The 21,533-nt window shown below is 40.9% G+C and overlaps 1 protein-coding gene across 6 annotated transcripts in view; it reads left to right on the forward strand.

Moving 5' to 3' along the window:
- AFF3 (ALF transcription elongation factor 3) overlaps positions 1-20,340 on the forward strand; it is a 538,469-nt gene extending 518,129 nt beyond the window's left edge. For all 6 annotated transcript variants that reach the window (XM_033124714.1, XM_033124718.1, XM_033124715.1 and 3 more), the window contains 7 exons: positions 4,419-4,482; positions 6,992-7,128; positions 9,933-10,004; positions 11,559-11,652; positions 13,807-13,856; positions 14,017-14,240; positions 16,546-20,340. In XM_033124714.1, coding sequence (XP_032980605.1) covers positions 4,419-4,482; positions 6,992-7,128; positions 9,933-10,004; positions 11,559-11,652; positions 13,807-13,856; positions 14,017-14,240; positions 16,546-16,667 — 763 coding nt within the window. In that variant the 3' untranslated portion in view covers positions 16,668-20,340. The remainder of the gene's footprint in view (positions 1-4,418; positions 4,483-6,991; positions 7,129-9,932; positions 10,005-11,558; positions 11,653-13,806; positions 13,857-14,016; positions 14,241-16,545) is intronic.
- The last annotated feature ends 1,193 nt before the right edge of the window (positions 20,341-21,533 follow it).

Consider the following 21,533-nt stretch of genomic DNA (forward strand, 5'->3'; position numbering starts at 1 on the left):
TTTGTGGAGAAAGTACCTCAAAGCTTGGGACACAGTCACACCTCTGGGGCTTATCGAATGACAAGCTGACAGGATGTCAGATGATGAATTCATTTGGTATGCAGTTGCCTATTTGTCTGATTTGGATTTCAGCTTCCCTAAGAAAATCATCCAGATTTCTGCTGTGCCAAGGAACCTGTTTGTTCAAACACATTGAGCTCTCATCCTTGCCAGGTTTCACGAAACAGGCTGGCCCTGCTGAAGGGGGTTGTTTCACAGGGGTAGGAATTACAGAAAGAAATCTGCCAGCCTCTCCATGGGGGACCGTTCAGCTGGATCTCAGCCACAAAGGAGAACAAAAAGCAAGCTTGCTTTCATCCTCCTGTGCCAGAAGAAATATTGGGGCAGCTCAAACTCCACTGCTGCTGAAAACTAAAGCCCTGTGTTTGTACGTGGGGGTGCTGGGAGGGTGAGGCAAAGGATGGATTCTCTTTGGATCAAGTGCTCAGATTGTTTCTGTTGCAAAGAACGCTTATAGCAAAGACAGACATGGCTACGCTTTGCCTTTTTAGATCCCTCAAGCCCCCTTTCTGAAGAACCCAAGATGCACAGTTACATGTATGATATTTAATTGAACTTTTATTAGGTTGGCTCATGTATCCTCATGAAATACCATCACTGTGAGAAACAATGCGAAGAATGTTATTATCTAAATGAGTAACAAAAACTCTAGGTCGTCCACGTTAAAAAAAAAAAGATTCGATGATGGATCTCTTTGAATACTGTGATAATTCAATTTCATTTTAGTACCTTTGCCATATGTGATAGTCTATAACTGCCACGCCAGTGACATCAATTGTATTTTCCTACTGACTTGAATATTGCTGCCAGAGTGAATCCTAATGCTAGCATGCATCCACTGCCCAGCTGGACAACCTGCATGATGTCCCATTGGTCCCCTCGCCTTTATAATGATCCGTTCTAGGAGCGTGCCGCTAGAAATCACCTATAAGGAGAAAATGGGCCAATCATGAGGCAATCTTCAGTGACTCAGTGTAGTGAGCCCTCCATTATGTAGTGACAAGAATTCTAACTAATGCATTCATAAATGGCCTCTGGCTGGTTCATCCCTCTCCCCCCAACCCCCAGTTTCTCAGGTTTCCATTGTAGCTTCTGTGATATAGTCAGAAAATTAGATGTGTTACTTATCCGCCCACATACACTACTGTGAGAGTTTGTGACTCAGCCTCCATATCAGATTTTAAAAATACATTCATATGCTGCAGATAAAAACGACATTCATTGAGGACCCCATATTAGAAATTAGGACCCACTGCCATCCATAAGGATAACTTAGAAAGCTCGTAAAAACTAAGATGCCATAGCTTATTACCAAGAGAATCCTTTCATGAAAACGAAATGCATTTGAAATGATAATCCGTTAGTGACGAGGCCTACCAAACAGGGCAAGAAAAAAAGGACCAAACTCATACACTGGGGTGTAGAGCAGATAATGATGTAGAGAATTTCAGGTTGCCATGGAGACGTTCCCTGGCTCATTGACTGTGGTGCTGCATCCCATCAGAAGCCACCACTCTCTTCTAAGCTCAAAATGAATTCAGTGCTATTCAGGGGGGATTCGTTACCTTCTCCCATGTGCCTAAAACTGCAGGGTTGGGAGGATCAACAAGGTCTACAACGTAGTCCCCACTGAAAGTGTGCCAGCTGCTAAGTAGCACATACACCATAGCTGAGGCTCAGAAGGTAATTAAATGCCCAGAAGTGTAGTGCAAACAAGAACCGGTGTCTGAGATCAGCAGAGACAGACATGAACATGGACCAGAGTTATCAGGACGGCCTCATGGCAGTAGAATTTGAGGGATGGTGACATTTGACACATAGTAGGCCCTCAGTGAATAAGCACTCTGTGAATGAGCAGAGAGGAGAATGTTCCAGGCAGGAGGAAAAGTGTGAGCAGAGGTTCAAAGATGGGGACAGCATGTTACAAGACAGGAAGGAGACATCCTTTGGGTGAGGGCTTTAGTGAGTAAGTGATATGGGTAAGACGGTTGGGCGAGATTACTGGAGGCCTGAACTGAGATCTCATGGGCCCTGGAGATTAATTTAGGTCTGTGAGTAGAGTGGTGATGTAATGAAAGCCACATTTTACAAACATTGGTCAACAGTTAAAGCCCAAGATAGACTGGAGGGGAGTGCAACTATAATCCAAGGGAGGTGGTGACAACCTCGACTTCTGTGGTTGATGTTTCATTGGAAGGAATTCTACAAGGAAGCATTCAGGGCATTTGATAACGGGAGAAATGGGTGGAAATACCTGAACTCCTCTCTTGAACACATCAGCTCTGGGACCCCATCTGAAGCCCAGGAGTCTGATCTGGGCTAGAGGTAGGTCCAGTCTTTCACTTTGGGGCGTGAAACACAAGGAAAACCAGAAAAGAATGCAGAGGATGTTTCAGGCAGTGAAACTACTCTGGATGAGACTATAATGGTGGCTATCTGCATTATGCGTTTGTCAAAAATCCATAAAAGATACAACGCCAAGGGTGAACCCTAATGTGACCTGTGGACTTCGGGTGATAATGACACGTCACTGTAGGTTCACTGATTGTAGCAAATGTCCCACTCTGGTGAGAGGTTTCGGTTGTGAGGAAGCTGAGGCAGGAGATACATGGGAAAACCCTTTACGTGCTGCTGACTGTCAACCTAAGACAGCTTAGAAAAATAAAGTAAGTCCATTCAAAAACAACAACAAAAATAATGTAAAGTGCCAGAGTTGGAATCAAAGACCAACCAGACAGTCAATATGTATTCAAAGGTCAGTATGTGGACAAAGAGGGAAATCCCACCACGTAAAGGACACTAAAACCATTCAAATGGAAGCAGTATGGACATCTAGGAGATAAACTAGAGAAAGAAGAGGCAGTAGGAGCAGTGCCTTCCTGTGAAGAAAACTGCAGGCTTCACCCACCAGTGAAGACCCACCAAGATGGATGGAAGGTCGCAGGCCTGAGTGGCAGGAAGAATGGTAACAGGATGATGAGCCAAAAATAGGCGTTTAATTATATCCATTAAGGAAATCCTGCAACTGTGGTCCTTATTTCTTTCTTGAAGAAGTTAAACATACCCAGCGTGGTCCCACAGTCCTGACAGTATTTTGTGGGGAAGAGACAGAAAACCAACACCTGTTGATTCAGGGGTTTGGGACCCATGACCCAAAACTAATTATTTGCTGTGATCCCGGTTTGTTTATTTGTTTGATTGATTAAAACCATTAAAATGAGAAGAATAGTTTTGGATTGCAAGGTTATTGGTCTGGTATTCGTGGTTTTACTAAGCATTTTGATCTCTTTTGGATAAAAGGATGTTCTGACAACCTAATACTGCGGTAAGGAGAAAGACCTATTAGCATGTGAAAGAAGGCAGTTCAACATAGCATGGGTTAAACAGCCCGTAGTTAATACCCCTGCTTCCACATTCCCTCTCTTTCAGTGAGTCCTGGCTTATATTGGATATTCATAAACAGATCGAGGTTATTGATTACATAAAGACCCATAATACAAAAAAAAAAAAAAATTTAGGCTGATGGCACCTAAAGTATTCAGCTATTTTTAAATCTCTCAGATCAAGCAGTTAAATACTGTCTGGTGAGTAGCTCTCTGTAACCTGTGGTCATTACACCCACTCAGATCAGTCTCTGGGTGAATTGCTTTCATCTCCCAGCAGAATCGGTGCTGGCCAGGGTTATTGCTTTAATAATGCACATGTCTGCTGTTAATGTTTACCAGTCAGCTAATCAGCGCACTAGAGAATACATGCTACATTGGCAGTGTTACAAGGCAGACATCATTTTACAATGAACTTCATTATAACTGCAGTGTAATCATACGGCATTCCCTCTTTTAATGTCTCACCATGAAGCTTTAAAATAATTATATATGGATGGATACATACAACTCTAGGTACCATTTATGCATGTAAATGGCACTGATTTTCATAAGGATACTTGCATATACTCACCCATACATACCCATGCAATTATTATGAGGCATATTTACAACCTTTACATTAAAAAGCGAGTGTTTTGTGTAAATATCATGTGAAATAAGATTTTTTCACTTGTTTTCTTAACTATGCAATAAAAAAGCTGATGCCCAAATTAGGTACTGGGAACCCTGTTAAAAATCACTGTAAACATAAACGATATGTATATACTGAACGTGTTTTGAATTGCTAACTTAAGAGAAATATAATTGTGATATTTTATATATGGGCAGTAATTGGGAAATGCATACCGTACCTGATTCTGTATTAAGCGGAGTTTTTACATTGTGATTCAGGTTTGAGCACAAGGAAAGGTTATTTTCAAAAGATCTTACACTTCCACAATAATGACGTTTAATATCCTCCTCTCTTTGTAGGCCTCGTAGTGCAGATTATTTTATGCAAGAAGCTAAACGGATGAAGCATAAAGCAGATGCAATGGTACGTTCCTTTTCTTTCCAGATACGTCCTTCCAAATTATGTTTGTATTGCACCTTTCATCACTGGGACAATATAAGCTGGGGTAATTATAAAATCTATTACAAGGATGGCTGGGTCCGTTACATGGAGAAATGTTTATATATAATCAAGTGCTCATAGCCCAATAAATTATTAGTTCAACCAATAATGTCTGACTGGGAGAAAGTTCTGGATGAGTATTTTAATTTAGTCCTAAGGTTTGAATAGTAACTAGAGGCAGTAGAGTCAGTGGGTGGCAGTATTATTTTCCTTTAAAAATGAAATCTAGGTTTGCATTTTTCTGTCTCGTTAGCCTGGCCAACCCTTGGCTCCGTCCCAGGATCTAATCCCTTTGCAAAAAGATTCGTGTTCTTCGTGTGTACCTGCCAAAATGAATATCTCTCAGAGACTGTATGGCACAGAAACTGTGATACTGCACATAAGATTCTAAAGTCACCACAATTTGATGTTTACAAAAAATAGCTTTTCTTCCTGGTAGAATCTCCTGTTTTGGAAAGCTTGAAGCTTTTCAGGCATTAGATGAAAAAAACTTCTGTTTTTTTCTGAAGTAAATCATATGGTTATTCCATCTTGAGGTCTCATCTAAAGGGCCCCCTACCTGCCTGGGAATGCCAGCTCTGATTCCCTCCAGCGTTTATAACTGAGAAGGGGGGCAGCTGGAGATGCATACGGCATTTCAGATGCCCTTCGCTGTTCTCATCCAGTATTGAAGGTTTTCAAACCCTAACAGTGTGCTTCTCCCAGTGCTGCTGCTGGTGCCCATTAAATATTTATTGGACAAAAATCACTGCCTCGGTTCACTAGTGGACAGGGGAAATAACCAGACTGTCAGAAGATAGCGAAGGGAAATGGAAGGTACAGTTCTGGCGAGGGCCAGTCACCAACAGAAGCTGAGGCCTGGCCACTACTGCAGAAGATCATGGAACACGAAAGCAGAATGAAATTTTCTGCCTGAATCACCCAAGGGTTACCAGGATTATTCATGCAGTGTCATCTTGCCCAGCCCGACTCTCTGCTCCAGCCAGAGGGGTCCCCTACTGGCCTCTAAGCACACCTTGCTGATACCAGCCAGCCAGTGGACCTTTGCACTTGTAGACTCTCATCCTCACACACACTCTCGTGTACACTCACACCTTCAGCATACTCCCCACAGCCAGCCAAATGGTACCATTCCTTCCCAGTGTCTTTGTCAGGTTTCCTCCCCAGCCTCTTTGCAGCAAAATCATTTGTTCCCTTTCTACCATCTCTTGTGCCCTGGACTCCTGGCTTTGCCTTTTGTTAGTTAATCACAGACTGCCTTGTGCTGTGAGCTGTCTTGTGGGTGCACATTTTTTCTCAGCAAATGTACTCTATGTTCCTGGAGGGAACTTGGGTGTATCAAGTGTGCGTAGCACAGAATTGGGTGCTTCAGAAAATATTTACTGAATGAAATGACTTCCTTCATCTGAGAGCGTTGCCAAGAAATATTGCTCAGTATCCTATTAGGGTTATAAGCTATTTAAAAATGTGATTTGCTAATGAGGAAGAGTAGTGCTCTACATTTCTGTTTTCTAAGGCATCGTTATGAGTGAGATTTTTGTTTAGAGGCAAGACTTACATTAGTAATTAGAGTATTTGTGTAATTCTGTTTTGAATGATGAATGAATATTTGAAAACTGGGGAGATTATGCCATTCACACTTAAGATATGTAGTTATCCACAGAGAGTAACAATACAGGGAACCAGGAACTTGATGGGTAAATTTAGATTTATGAGGACCTAAGAATATAAAGCTGATTTTGGCTGATGTGGGGAAAGGTTAACATCAATTTAGACAACCTCATGTAATCCAAAATAATGTTTTTTATTAAATTTCAACTCTTATGTCGCATTTTAGCTAAGCTGAAATAGCGCCTTGGGTTTTATCTCCTTGCTTCCTCTCCTCACTCTCACCCTTAAGTGAAGGGTAAAATAACTAAAAATAAATAAATAAATAAAAACCTGTACCATAAGAGAAAGGCATGGAGATGTAAATGTCACAGATATTATAAGATATTATAAAAGACAATAACCAAGGCCGGTCAACTGTCAAAATTGGAGTATGCCCAAAAAAGTATGAAAACACTTATGTGGAATCCGACATAGCAACATTGCGGTATATTAGCTTTGCATGGAAAGACAAGGAATTAAGTTTGTCAAGCTAATTGGGATTATAAGGAGGGAAGCAGATTAGAGCAGCCGTGAAGTTCTAAGCAATTCTTATTGGCTATCACTGTATGGATTTGATACAATTCTGTACGTAACCATTCGCTCACTTGCCTAAACCAGTAGCAGATAACTAGAGAAGGAAGTATCCTTTTTCTTCTTTCAACTCCATTCACAAGATTTTGGAGCTCAAAAGTCAGGTTTCTCAAAATGTGTGGACTATTTGACAAGAGCATTTTAAAAATTGTCTGCTTAAGGAAGACACTGAATTCATTCTGTTGATCAGGTGGAGAAGTTTGGAAAGGCCTTGAACTACGCCGAAGCGGCCTTGTCATTCATTGAGTGTGGAAATGCAATGGAGCAGGGCCCAATGGAATCCAAATCTCCTTACACCATGTATTCAGAAACAGTGGAGCTCATCAGGTAAGCACTGTGTTTTCGTGCTAGGGGTTGGGGATGAGGAAAGTATGTGAGTCCTCTGAATACAGAAACAAAAAAGTCATCCTGAACTGTCAGCTACCAAGAACCAACCAAAAGTAAGAATGTGAGGTTTTGCATGGCACTTTTGCCACACACACACCCCCACGCCCACACACACACCTCCTTTCTTCTGCGAGCGAGGCAGGGCAGCTCCAATAACCTGCAGGAAGGAAGCTGAGTCTGATCAGACATGACATGCCCACTTCACCCAGCTAAGAAGAGACAGATTTTTAACTCGTTCCACCTCTCTGCTGCTTTTTTCCGTATCCAATCCAGGTTAGTATACTCTCAGTCCTAAGTCTACCAAAACACAACTCAGGGGTATTTCATGAAAGGGAAGAGAATTCATGGGGATTTTAGGAAAGGAAATTCATTGTATGCTATACTATCTCAGAGGGTCCTGGCGTTGTTCTATAAGATCTGGGTGTGAGCATCATTCCCCAAACCTGGCTGAAGACACGTAACGTGAGCAGGGTTTCTGATGGGCACCCATCACAGGGTTGATGGAAGATGCTTGTCTTCTGTGACGGAGGCCTGGAAAGGCACATCGTTAATGTCTCTTTAATGAACCATTAAGGGAATTTCATCCACTAACCCTATTGAGAACCTTTGTCATATGATTTATGTTTTTAGCCAGTTCAAGTGCTCTGGATAATGTCTAGAACCATGATGTAAAATAATTCTTCCCAAAACTAACAGAAACGAAAACCTCACTGGATGGGCTCAGTAGTAGAGTGGAGATGGCTGAGGATAAAAATCAATGAACAGGAAGTAGAATTTACCCAAACTGAGCAACAGAGACAAAATAGACTAAGAAGGAAAATAAACAGAGCCTCAGGCACAATGACAAAAGATCCAACATGTGTATCTTTGGAGTTCCAGAAGGAGAGAAAGAGAGTAGCGCTAAAAGAGTATTTGAAGAAGTAATGGCTGAAACTTGCCAAATTTGTCAAAAGACATAAACCTACAGGCTCAAGAAGAAACCCAAATAGGATAAACCCTAAGAAATGCACGTGAAGACACATCATAACTACATTCCTGAAAACTAAAGACAGAAAAATCCTGAAGCAACCGAGAGAAATAACACGTTACCTAAAGGGAAGCACCAATTCAAGTGACAGCAGACTTCTCCGCTGAAACCATGAATACCACAAGGTAGTGGCACTACATTTTTCAAGTGCTGAAAGAAAAAACTCAAGCCATGAATCCTCGATTCAGTGAAACTTCATTCTTTGGGAATGAAGAGGAAATAAAAATATTCTCAGCCTAAGGTAAACTAAAAGTATTTATTTCTAACAGACCCACCCTTATAAATTGGCTAAAAGAAGTTCCTCAAACAGAGAAAGGAAATGACAAAATAAGGAATCTTGGGGCATCAGGAAGGAAGAAAGAGTAATGGAAAAACAAATTTGGATACATGCAATAAACTGTCCTGATTAATTTTAGAAATCATATTGGATGATTGAAACAAAACTTATACCACCATCTGATACTCAAGACAGTGTTATTTAAAAGTAGGGAAAGTAAAGGGACCTAAATGGAAGTAAGGTTTCCACATTTCACCCAAAGTGGAAAAAGCTGATACCAGTAAATAGTGATGTCACTTACATATATTGTAAGACCCAGAACAACCACTGTTGAAAACTATGCAAAGAGATACATTCAAAAACACTACAAATCTGCATTTTGTGGAAATAGTGTAATAACAGTATCATTTCTTGAACAATTTTCAAGGAGCCAGCCTGCTATGCCAAAAGCTTTACAAATACTGTCTCAGTGAATGTTACAACAATGCTATGTTATTAGCAGTATCACTCTTACTTTATAAGTAAAGAAATGGAGACTTAAAGACATTCCTTTGTCGAAGCTCTCATAACTAATAAGTGTCTGACCTGGAATTTGAACCCAGAACTCCTTGACCATTCCACACACTGCCTCAGCTATCTCCAAGAGTCTGCAATAACTTAGTAATTATTGGAGAAAAAAATGGCCATAGTCCCCGTGGTGTCGAGAAATAAGTGGGATTAAGTAAAATTCCTAAAAGCCACTAGTTGTGCACTCGGGACACTTATGCTGCTGTCAAAGTAAGCATTCCATCACAATGAAAAAAGGGTAAGTCCAAGCATCCATCTGAGTACAAGGAATGAATATTTTTTTCTGGAGGTTGGCCTGGAAGGATTGAATTTTGCCTCCATCTTGTCAGCCACTCGGCCATAAATCAAAATTTGTAAAAATGGATGTGTCACCATATACGTGGATAATGCTTGAATTGGTATCACTCTTCACCTCTGTAGCATTTGAACTTTTATTGTTAAAGAGCAAAAGGTTGCTAGATGGTCACAAAAGTCATTTTGTTCTAGTCATCATAATAATATGATGTTTAAGGAAAATGGGCAGCCTCAGCTAGCTTTTAAGAAAGGATTATAAGGGGCAGCCAGTTAGCTCAGTTGCTTGGAGTGCGGTGCTCTTGACAGCAAGGCTGCCGGTTCGATTCCCCACATGGGCCACTGTGAGCTGCGCCCTCCACAACTAGATTGAAACAACTACTTGACTTGGAAATGATGGGTCCTGCAAAAACACACTTAAAATAAATAAAAGCCTAAAAAAAAAAGAAAAGGATTATGAGCAAGCACTAGGAGAACTTAAGTATTGCACAGAGAGAGAGAAATCTGTTGTTGATAAGACAGCCTTTTTGGTTTTTTCAATTTCTTTGGTTTTGCTTTCTTTTCTTTGCTTTTTTTTTCTAGGTATGCTATGAGACTAAAAACCCACTCTGGCCCCAATGCCACACCAGAGGACAAGCAACTGGCCGCATTATGGTGAGTGCATCATATCAGCATAAAATAACCTCCCTAGCCCATATACCTTCCTAGGCAAATCAGGTGCTGAAGTGCATAACTTTTTCTAGTGCACTCGAACATGCAAAACCTAATGCAGTTCTCACGGTGGCCTGGGAGAGCCCACCCCATTGCTTGCTGCTGTACCAGGCCTGGTGTGCATTGAGCCATTAGACAGGTCCATAACGCAAGGATACGTTTTTCAGTGTGTGTTTTAATAATTTGAATGTGGATTGGGCCAAATGTAATTTGTCTCGTGTTTTAACATCTTATTTGCGATTAAAATGATTCCTCTGCCTTTCTACATGTGGGATCAGTATGACTCAGTCAAGGTGATGCATTCAAGTTCTCACCACATTGAACTGAGGAGTAGTTCATTGCACTGTGATGATAAAAACGTTTCTTTTAAAATGTTAACTAATGTGGAATAGATTTTTTTCTGTATCTATAATGATTACAATAATGATGATTATGTGATAATAATAACCATTCCGTTGTATTTGGCATGTTAGTAATCTAGCATGTCAACACCGCACCTGAATCAGCAAATAATTGTGAAGGAAAAGTGCCCAGGAAAAGAGGAAATGTCTCAGGAAATGCTTTCTGTGCTCTTTTCAAACTTTAAGCTGCATATTAGGATTAATAATGATGATTAATAATATATCGGTATACTAATATGCAAATAATAAACATATAAAATAAAATAATGGTAACTACTCCTTAGCATGGAGTTTTTATTGTTTATAAAAGACTTTGATATCTGTTAATTTTATTTGAACTAATTGTAATCCAGTAAAGGAGTTTAAAAGTAAAAGAATAAAAACAGGTGGAAGGCTATCTTTCAGCAAAGCCAATGTTGCCAGAATTCCAGGGAATCAGAGGAAATCAGAGTAAGGTGGCTCTGGCCTGAAAGTCCCCCAAAAAGCAGTGAAAGCTTGTGTTCTCGAGCTTCCTCATTCCTCCAACGGAGAGACACTGCCCCCTAGTGGCGAAAGAAGAAACGACCAGCCCCGCGCCCCAACAAAGTAATAGAGCTAGTATTAAGTGACCTAACGGTAAATATACCGGGGGTGCCAAAAAAAAAAAATGTGTACAAGTGGGCAGTTTGGTCAACGTTGCTCAAGCAGTAGTTCGCCGTGATCAGAAGTGTCTGGACACCGATGGTAACCACTTTGAGTACCTCTTGTAATTGCAGAAGTCAAACGTGACTTGTATTCATCTTTTGTTATCGGTATATATTATTACAATTTTAATACAGTTTTTTTCCTTTCTTAAAATGTGTATACTTTTTTTGGCACCTTCTGTATTTAGGGAGTAACTCCTTGAAATTTTGAAGTATATCTTTTGAACTAAAAGGTCAAATACTTACAGACATATACTTATGTACAGGAATGAGAGATCGATCGATCGATCGATCGATAGAGTACATACATCATGGTATAAATATTGAGTGCCTTGGAACAAGATTTGTTTCAAGTCTTGTTTGCAAAGGACGCACTCTCGCTTTCAGGGCTCAATTCTCTTCTTTTGCTGCAGTTACCGATGCCTGGCTCTCCTGTACTGGAGGATGTTTCGCCTCAAAAGGGATCATGCAGTAAAGTATTCAAAAGCACTTATCGACTATTTCAAGGTATGTCTGGCTAATGGGTGACATTGTTCCTTATATTCAGTTGTCTCCTTGTCAGGGACATTTTTGAGGAGCCTGGTAGATTTCATAGCTTTGGGGATGATCCGGGAACCCTCTGATACCCACACTAACGCCATTTATGCATACCCATGGTGTTCAGGGCTCACAGAATGGCCTTGAGAACCCATCTAATTTGTCCCCCTGCCTTGTGTCCAAGTATTTTTATGGCTTCAAGAGAAAGAAGATCCAGAAAGAATATCCTAGGAAATTCCTCTTGATAGCTAATATAAATTCCTCATGTTCACGTCGAGCTTCTATCTCTTACAAATAACTACTTAGAACTTCCTCTTAGCTATCTCCAGGAGCTCCTTTAATTTTAATAAAGGTGTTATTTTAAATGATAAGAAATGACTTGTTAGAGGCACTAGGACAATAGCAATGTGTGACTATAAAGGTAGAATTAGAACTTTCACCTGTCTCAAGGAATGAAATCATTTTCACTGAGAGAATAAAACAAGAAAACCTTCTCTGATGTGCCGTGGTGAAGTGGACCTAAACTAATAATTAATTGGAGGTTTCTGAGCCTCTTCGCTGTCCATTTGGCTATAGAAGCAAGCAATTACTCCGTCTCTACCTCCACCAACACTTTGTCAGATACACAACCATCATTTCAGCTCCTTTAATGCCCAGTCTCCACTTCTTAGAGAGTATCTCTGATGACCAGGCTATGTTGGGGTTCTCATGGGCTGTGTCCACCATGTTGCCTCCCTCCTGGTCATGAGTGGAGAGTAAACAGGTACTCAGCCAAGGAGATGACTGTCTTGGCCCATTGACCATCGTGTGTCATAATAACAAAAACTGACACAAAGCCTTTCCCTTCACTTTGGGCACCTAAGGTCAAGATACGTCGTTTTCAAAATTTTCGGGTCTGAGAGCTGATAACTAAGAAGAGTTATCAAAGTCAAGACAAATGCTTGACTAAAGAAGGAATCTGAGCTCTGCAGGCCACAGAGTTTACAACAGAACTTTTAAACACTACAAGAAGTTCTTACTGTGTGTGTGCAGTCCGTGAATACGTACAGAATGGAGAGAGATCACAACTTAGAAATCAGAGTTCATCATCCAGGAGTTATTGGTAGTTGTCCGTAATCAAAAGCTATTTAAATGCTTCTTAAAGTTCAGAGATTATGAAACCCTCAGGTAACAATGATTATTTGTCCATAATGAATGTGTTTTCTTGGTATGGAGCTGTCTCTAAACAGAGGCCTTTGTTCCCACCTGGGTTTTTTAGTGGTAGTGGAAGAGGCCTGAAGGCAATTACAAAATTGCCACACGGCCGGCCATTTCTTACCATTTTGATAATACCCCCACTGAAAACTAAAAATCAATCGCCGCTTCATAAAGTTCTTTTTAACCAAAAGAAATGCTTTGTCTCTGGGGAACCAGCCTGAGACTCTTTATGTCTCTGGAAGGAAAAATTCACATCAGCATCATAAAGACCGTTTTATTTCCTTAACAGTCCCATAGACTTGGATCCAAGAAAGCATTCTTGGGCTCTCAGAGAGGAAATCTGTTTGTACACTTAGGAACTTTCCTTGCTAAGGCAGAACTTCTTATAAATGGCCTGATGCCAACAACTGGCTCGTTCAACCTAACACCCCAAATCAGAATATTCAGGTAAAGCAGGATTTTTGATGACCCTATCTTTCAAGGAAATATGTTTTAATCTGTTCTTTAGAAATATTCAAGAGCAACTTCCTTTAGGAGAAATACTTTTAAGCCTCATAAGTTAAATAATGGAATTTGACGTCTCGTATATTTTCAGGCATTAAATGTTATGTCAGTTAAATGTAAGTTTAAGATGAAAGAATTAGACTGGTTCAGGATTCAGCAGCCCCTCCGGATTATGATTTCATTTGGTGCGTGGAACCCCCAGGCTGTGGGGTGAGCTGTGGAACCCCACAGGCCATGCAGCTGCCCTTGCCCAGGTTCCAGCCTAAAAACCGTGTGTGACTTCCCAGATCCAGTCTCCGGGGATCTGCATTTTATCTGCCGTGTCTGCCATGACTTCTCTCAGCCGTCACCTGAGCACATGTTATTGCTAGCTCTTTAAATTTCAGCAGATGACTCACTGTCAATATTTTTCTTTTCCCGCAGAATTCGTCTAAAGCTGCCCAAGCCCCATCTCCATGGGGGGCCAGTGGAAAGTAAGTTCATTTGTTTCTAAGTAAAGGCAATAAATGAGTCGGTGCCCTGCCCGATGCCGGGGGCAGCGGTGCTGCTTTGTTTACAGTGCCCCGAGGGGCTGCCCCACCTCACCTGGTGCCAACCTCTCCACCCTTGTTTTTCTATGCTCTGCTTTTCCAGGAGCACTGGAACCCCATCCCCCATGTCTCCCAACCCCTCCCCCACCAGCTCCGTGGGATCTCAGGGGAGCCTCTCGAGCACCAGCACCCTCTCCCCTTCCACCATCGTCAGCATCCCGCAGCGCATCCACCAGATGGCAGCGAATCACGTCAGCATCACCAACAGCATCCTCCATAGCTATGACTACTGGGAGATGGCGGACAACCTGGCCAAGGAAAACAGAGGTGTGTGTGCTTCTGGGAGTGTGTGCGTGGTTCGGCCACAGCTCAGGGAGACAGCGTGAGCCTTAGGCATCATCAAACGAGGCATCATTCACCCAAGAAGAAAGCGTAGAAGCTGTCACCTCCTGTGTGCAACTTGTCCCAACCTCTTCCCCTCACTCAGGGCCTCCTGTGCCTTTACCTACCTTTGTCTTCACTGTAGAAAATTAGAGACAGAGGTAGAGGTAAAAATGGTATAGACACAGATGATATAAATACATACATATAGATAGATACACACATGACCACATCTTGAAGGTAAGGATTATATTTTATTCTACTTTGTATTCCCAAGACCTGCACAGTACCTAGAATACAGTTGGAGATCTGAAATATTGATTGATTGATTAATGAGTATGAATATTACTAGCTATTTAAGTGATAGCTGCTTACCACTGAAAAGAGGTTGTTTTACGTGTAGCAGTAAGCTGTATTTCTTTTTAAATGTTTGTTTTTACTAATTCTGAAAGGAATACATGTTTACAATTTGCATGGCTAAATTTACAATTTGCGTGGCTAAATTTATAAAGTACAAAAAACTATAGAGAAAAAATTTTTACATCAACAGTAATCTTATCACCAAGAAATAATTACTGTTAACATTCTAACTTAAGTTTCTTCTAGTTTCCTCTGAATATGCATGATTTTTGCCAAAATAAGATCATAGTATATATACAGTTTTATACCCTGTCTTTTTTATTTAACATTCCATTAGGTGTTTTTCCAATGGCACTAACTAATTCAAAAATATCCTTTATAATGGTTTTACAATATTGCCATAATAGTGGTTATGCATTCATAAACAAATATGATTTCTCAAACCTTTCCCCTGTTATTGGACATTTAGGTTACTTCCAATCTTTTTCCACTGTTACAAATTATGTTATAAATATTTTTATATAAATCATTGTCCATATTTTTTATTATTTCCATAAGAGTGAGTTGTGGAAGTAGAATTTTGGGGTCAAGAGGTATAGATTCTTTTAAAATATATATTGTTAAATATCTTGGTATATACTGTTAAACTTTTTCCCAAAGGATTACACCAACTTCCTACTCTTCTTTTAGCAATGGGTGAGAGTACAAATCTGAGGTCACTTCAAACCTTTAAATGCAAATTTTGTTCCCACGATATCATAAGCCTCTGTGGCACAGACAGGCAGATATGCTGACTACATGAAATTGATAATAAAGCCAGATAGTATGTGACATTCAGCCCAGCGGTGGTGACCCTGGAAATCCAATGGGAAGCCAGCATGGAACAGGGTTTTGAAAAACAAGTAGTAGTTGAGTAGCTGAGACGCAGTGGGGTGGGTGTCACAGGCAGACAAAACAGCAGGGACACATGTATAAAATTTTACATGGCCCGTTTGGGAAACGCTGAGCAGGCCAGGCTGGGTTAGTACTGCCAGCTGCCCGCTAGACGTCTCCTACCAGAGGGCTCAGTGCCACAAGTCCAACGTGAAGTCAGCATTTTCTCCACCCGTTCCTCCTCCCTGTCCTGTTCCCGGGTCCCTGCCACGGCCACCTCCCCAGCCACCTGGACGGGTGTCTTCTCTAACCCCTCCTTTGTCTTCCCAGCATATATCTCACCACCTTTGAGAACCTTCTCCCATCCCTTCCTTTCGGAAGTATTGTTCCATGATCCAGTTATGACAGCATAGCAGCCATATGAATTTGTCTCTGTTAGCCACTAAGCTGTGACTCCTGAGAGAGATGGTTCATCTTGGCACACTCTTTGCCTCTACTCCCCGCCTCCCAGGCCCCCCACCTCTGTGCCCAGCATAATGCCTTGGCATAAAATAAGTGTTTAATGACAGGTCAAACCCAGAGAATATCCGAGGACTAGGAGGTGACCTCAGCAGAGATGTGTCAGAGCCGTCTCTGATTTGCCGCCAGGAGCCTAGACTCGCTCCAGGGCTCCGCACACACCACAGCTGAGTCCAGGATACGGGATGACAGAGCCCACGTGCAGGGAAGGATGTGTTACTGCACGAGGAGAACACAGTCTGAGGACATCAGTGTTCTTTGCTGTTTGGCTAAGTAACTATTATTCATTTGAATTCAAAATGGCCGATAGAGTGGATATAGAACAAGTTCTTCACCTTTGGGTTTCATTCTGTACAACTGCATGCTAAGGTCACATGATGGAACCTAGAAGGCGTGATTCATAGAGAGACCACGAATGGAATTGTTTCCTAAGTTACCCAGGTGTCTCAGGGTAGCACACTTGGCATGTGTGGCACGCTAACGACTCTCTGTCCCCTAGAATTCTTCAACGACCTGGACCTGCTCATGGGGCCTGTCACCCTGCACAGCAGCATGGAGCACCTGGTCCAGTACTCCCAGCAGGGCCTGCACTGGCTGCGGAACAGCACTCACCTGTCGTAGGGACCTCGCCCTTGAGCTGGATTGTGCTCTCTTCTCCACAGATGGCTCAATGTTTCAGGACACTGTGCTACTGAAATCCCCAGCATTTATCAAACTGCGGTGACTATTTCTCAGCATCGAACAATGGTCTTTTCCCAGGGCATGTGTGTTTGTATGTGTGGGTGTAGAAGAAGCTGCCTGTGTATGTGTGTAAGATACACAGTTCTTTAGAACACATTTTCTTTGTCTGGTTTCCATAATCCTAGGCTAGACAAAGTGCTCAGAGCTTTCTGATTAGAGAAAATACACTTACACACATACACACACAAAATCAGTCTCTCTCTCTCTCTCTCTTTCTCTGTCTCACACACACACACACCACACACACACACACACACACACACACACACTTTCTATTTCAAAGCTCAACCATGACTTCTTAGAACATTCAACCAAAATCTGATGGGTTAGTTAACCAGGTGCAATGCAGCACACCAAAAGCTTAACTGCCAGTTAGGATGAACCTAGTCCTTATATTATTGATTACTTTCAGTATTAATATACTATTCCCCAATTATTTTTTAATTGTGTATATTAATGGGTAATTGAATAATGAAAATAAGTCAGTTATTTTTGTGCTGGATGTTTACTAGGTTGCATGTTACCAAATACCCTGCCTCTCATCAAACACCTGACCCCTTCACCCGACTTTATTATCAATTAAACACGTTATAAGCAAATGGCTCACCTCCCACAGGCCTTTCCTGCCCCCCAAATAGTATGAAAATGGCACTGAGATTTGGTAAGGACTCAGTGTCTTTGAACGTGAACCAACATGAAAGCAGCAACAGCTGCATCTTGGAGCCGAGTTAGGAATTGAAATCTTTTGCACATGTAGCAACAAGCCCGCCCAGCACATGTGTTTGTTTCTTTTTCCTGCCACTGTGATATGGCGGCTGTACAGCCACGTGGCGTTTGTCCACTGATATTTTTTCAAGTCTTTTCTTTCCATAATAGCTTTCTTACAAATTTTCTTGGCCAAATTAGGACATTACCTAGAAGGCCCCTTCACTAGGAGTCTGTATCTGTTGTTGCTCATCTGGCTGAGAACTACTTGCTGTCATGGTACTATCTCACCCTCTCACTCTTCATGCAGAATGTGCCCCTTTAATGCATTTTGAACTGGGGGGTATGTTTCAGGCTTTGATGAGCAAGCTGCTTACTGCCCAGGGGGAGTTATTCCTGTGGTGGTCGCAATGCTGTTTGGGTAGCAACGACCAGAACATTGCACTTCCATCCCGTGCGTCTGCTCTGTCTTACCCTTGATTCTTTCCTTTTTTCTTTCTCTTTTTTTTCTTTGATTAAGTTTATGTTTGTTTTTTAACATCTTGTTAAGTTTTTGTCTGAAACTTGTTGCTTTGATAGTCTCTTGCCACGCGCTAGATTTAGTTTTCTTGTGAAATATACTTGGATATAAAAATATTGGTTAAAAAGAAAAACTCCTGAAAAAAAAAAAAGGATATCCTTTGCCACATTTTAATAACAAAATAATGTCCTTGAGGCCTCTCACTTGACAACATTGCACCAGGACAGTCTGAGAAAAATAGGTGGAGCAATCCATTTTTCAAGGTGATGGTGGCACAAAGCATTTATAACAGATATGGATGTATGCTTTCACTGGTGGTCTCATTAGCCAACCTTCCTTCAGTGGAAGCCTGCATCTGGTCTGCTTGCAGCGCTAACATTTTTGTCAGCTGATCATATGTGGGAAATAAGATTGCTGTAATTCCCTTGCTAAGCACTGATTCAAAACTGTACAAATGATTGAACCACTTTGGTGATCTGAAATTCATTTAAAACGAGCAGGTCAAGGGTTTATGAAATTTGCATATGGCTTTGGCCTTCAAGCATCTTGAACTATTAACAGAATTTCTAGTTTGCATTTATCCAACTGAGGTGCTTCTCACATCCCTCCTACTAGTTGTTGTTCGCAGAGTTTATGATCCCATTTGATGTTGCAAATTTGTGTCGAACTTAAGAAATGGTAAATTGTTTTCTTGGAGGACTGAAGCTTAGTTCTGCTTGCTCTTGCTAAATTCTGATGAAATGTTCAAACTGTCATATAAAGGGTCCCTCAGGGTCTGTCCTGCGTCCCCAGGGCGTTTTGCTGGCCTCCTCCATCTTTAAAGCTGCAGGCCTTGTGTGGTATCCACATGATGGCCTCCGGCTGACACACATGTAGCCTCTAGGTGACTGTGCCAGTGGCATTTTATCAGCCCTTTGGTGACCGATGTTTCCCAACCGAACACCACTGGTCATTTCAGGGATGGTCAGAGCGTGCAGTTCCTCTCACTGTCTTGTGTTTCTTCGGTAGAGAATGCTGGCCAGTGATTTCTGTTTGCTTGGACGTAGATGATTTTGGTAAGGAACCATCTTCTGATCATTGCTTGTGAAAGTCATTCATAACTGTTCCTTTTATTTGTCTTTGTTCAAAGTAGAAATATCTCGTGTTTTTTAATTATAAAAGCAATACATGTTCATTGTAAAAATTCAGACAATACAGAACTGTAGAAAGTAGAAGGTAATAAGTCCCACCACCAGGAGACAACCACTGCTCACAGTTTTGTGTATATCCTTCTAGAGATTCTCCCATTTCAATATATAATGTCGATTGTCATTTTTTTCTATTTGGAAACATATTATTTCCTCAAAAGTTCAACACAAGTTCAACTGACCTTATCCTTCCGTGACCTGAATGGGTGCCATGTTTTATCACAGTGCTAGAGTTACTTTTCAAAGAAAGTAACCCAAATACATTCCTGATCAAAATTTGGGATTTGTTACTATTCTACATAGATCAGACTTATGTGCAGAGTTGTGCCTGGAAAGAGAGGTTTGGTTAAAACAGATATGTCTGGAAACTTTCAAATTGCAAATGGAAACTTGGACCCACTATCTAAAGAGGAACGTACTGGAAAAACAACCTGAAGAGCTGACAAATTGTGTACTAGATTGAACACATTGAACACAATGCAATGAGACTTTCTGCACTCAAACTTATCCTCGTATGTACAACAATGATGTGTGTATTATATAACAGTGATGTGTACATTTCTGACATCCCATACATGATATACACAGTTTGTATAAATGCATACATTTAAAAATATATATGTACAATACAGCTACCATAAAACTGTAGGACGCCTGAAGGCTATTACTAGTGCCTAATATTGAGTATAAGTCACTGCGTGTTCGCATCACATTGGAAGTGCAGTAATTGTTATAAAATTAATCAGTGCAGCCAACATTATTTATGAATCACATCTTTGAAACTGTGCAGTAGTATATACATATATATTTTTAAATAACATTTTTCACAGTTTTCCAGAGTTACTGTTGAAATCTGTACCACCAAAACAAAAAAACAAAAAAACAAAAAAAAAAAAAACCTAGATTTTTTTAATGATATAGACACTCTTCAGACCCAGTAATCTGTGTGTGATTTCCTGTTTGTAGATACCCAAGAGACTTTAGCAGTCACCAGCCTTAATGCATGTACAGGATATTATTGTGACTTAATTTATCTGCAGTTCTTAATCCATGTGAAATTGGAATTTATAAACTGACTTGGATTAAATATGTCTGCCTTCCTAAGGTTGCAAATGTTACATTAAATGATCTATGTTGTAAATGAGAGAAATTGAGTTGTACGTAAAAACATCCACCATTCTCTGTGAATATTTTTACAAGGAACCTTCAGAATCAAAATATGTTTGAGTAAGTATTCTAGTCCCCAGTTCATAATCTCTTTAGAGTGACCTTGTTGTTTTCATGAATTTTTTTAATGTAGCTCCCACAGATTATCATTACTAAGTCTGCTATTTTTCACGAGAAGAAAAAGTATGTTTTTGTTCGTTACAATTATACTTTTTACCGCTTGTATTTTCCATTTCCCAGCCCATATACACACATGCACACGTGTACATGAGAATACACGCAATGTCCCAGCAAACGCTGAGTAGAAGGCTTGAGGGGTTCATATTGACGACTGCATTGATGCCTGTCCAACCAGTGGCCCTGGGACACACTTCCACTCGACATTCCTTAATGACACAGGTTAATTCCCTGACTTGTGTGTGCCGGGTTTTTCAAACTCAAACCTACATGGTGGAATATTTGCAATATTTGGTGGATGAAAAGAAGAGAAGTTTGAACTAATAGATGGAAACACTAGACCAGTGGCTTGCCATGATATAGCCCCTTGGTGGGAGGGTTTTTGGTTAACTTCATTTTTCAATCTTCTCTCTTTAGTTTTTCATTCTCCTCTTCCCCAAACTAAACTAAACAAAGAGGTTGAATGAACAACAAAAACAACCCGATTACTTCACTTTACCTAGCCCGTCTCCTTAGATTCAGATATGCCTTGTCATGAAGCAGAACCATAGATCTGCATCACCATGGAGACCGCCTCACCCCCAAAGATGGCCGGGACCGGGGACTTGGCTATGCTTACTCCAGGGACCACCGACTTGCTACTCTTACCCAGATGATTTGGGCAAAGAGACGCCCAGCAGTCTTTCAAGAACTGTCTTTCTCTTACGCAGTTTTGCCTACTACCCAGCTGAAGTCTGTTCTTACCAAAATCATATTTTTAAGAAGTAACACATTTTTGATGAAACCTGGATCAACTGGAGTCTTGAAAGACTTTTTTTTTTTTAATGAAAGGAAAAAACAACATGAACTGCATTTCCAACAATTTGGAGCCAGAGTTTATTTCCTCGTTTTCACGTTCCCAGAAGAGCACAGTCTTTCAATAATACAACTTCCTGACAAACAGCACAAGAAATGTTTAGACTTGAGATTTGTGTTCTCTTTGTCCAAACT

This window comes from Rhinolophus ferrumequinum, chromosome 13, assembly GCF_004115265.2.
Source record: "Rhinolophus ferrumequinum isolate MPI-CBG mRhiFer1 chromosome 13, mRhiFer1_v1.p, whole genome shotgun sequence".
Taxonomy (NCBI): Eukaryota; Metazoa; Chordata; class Mammalia; order Chiroptera; family Rhinolophidae; genus Rhinolophus; species Rhinolophus ferrumequinum.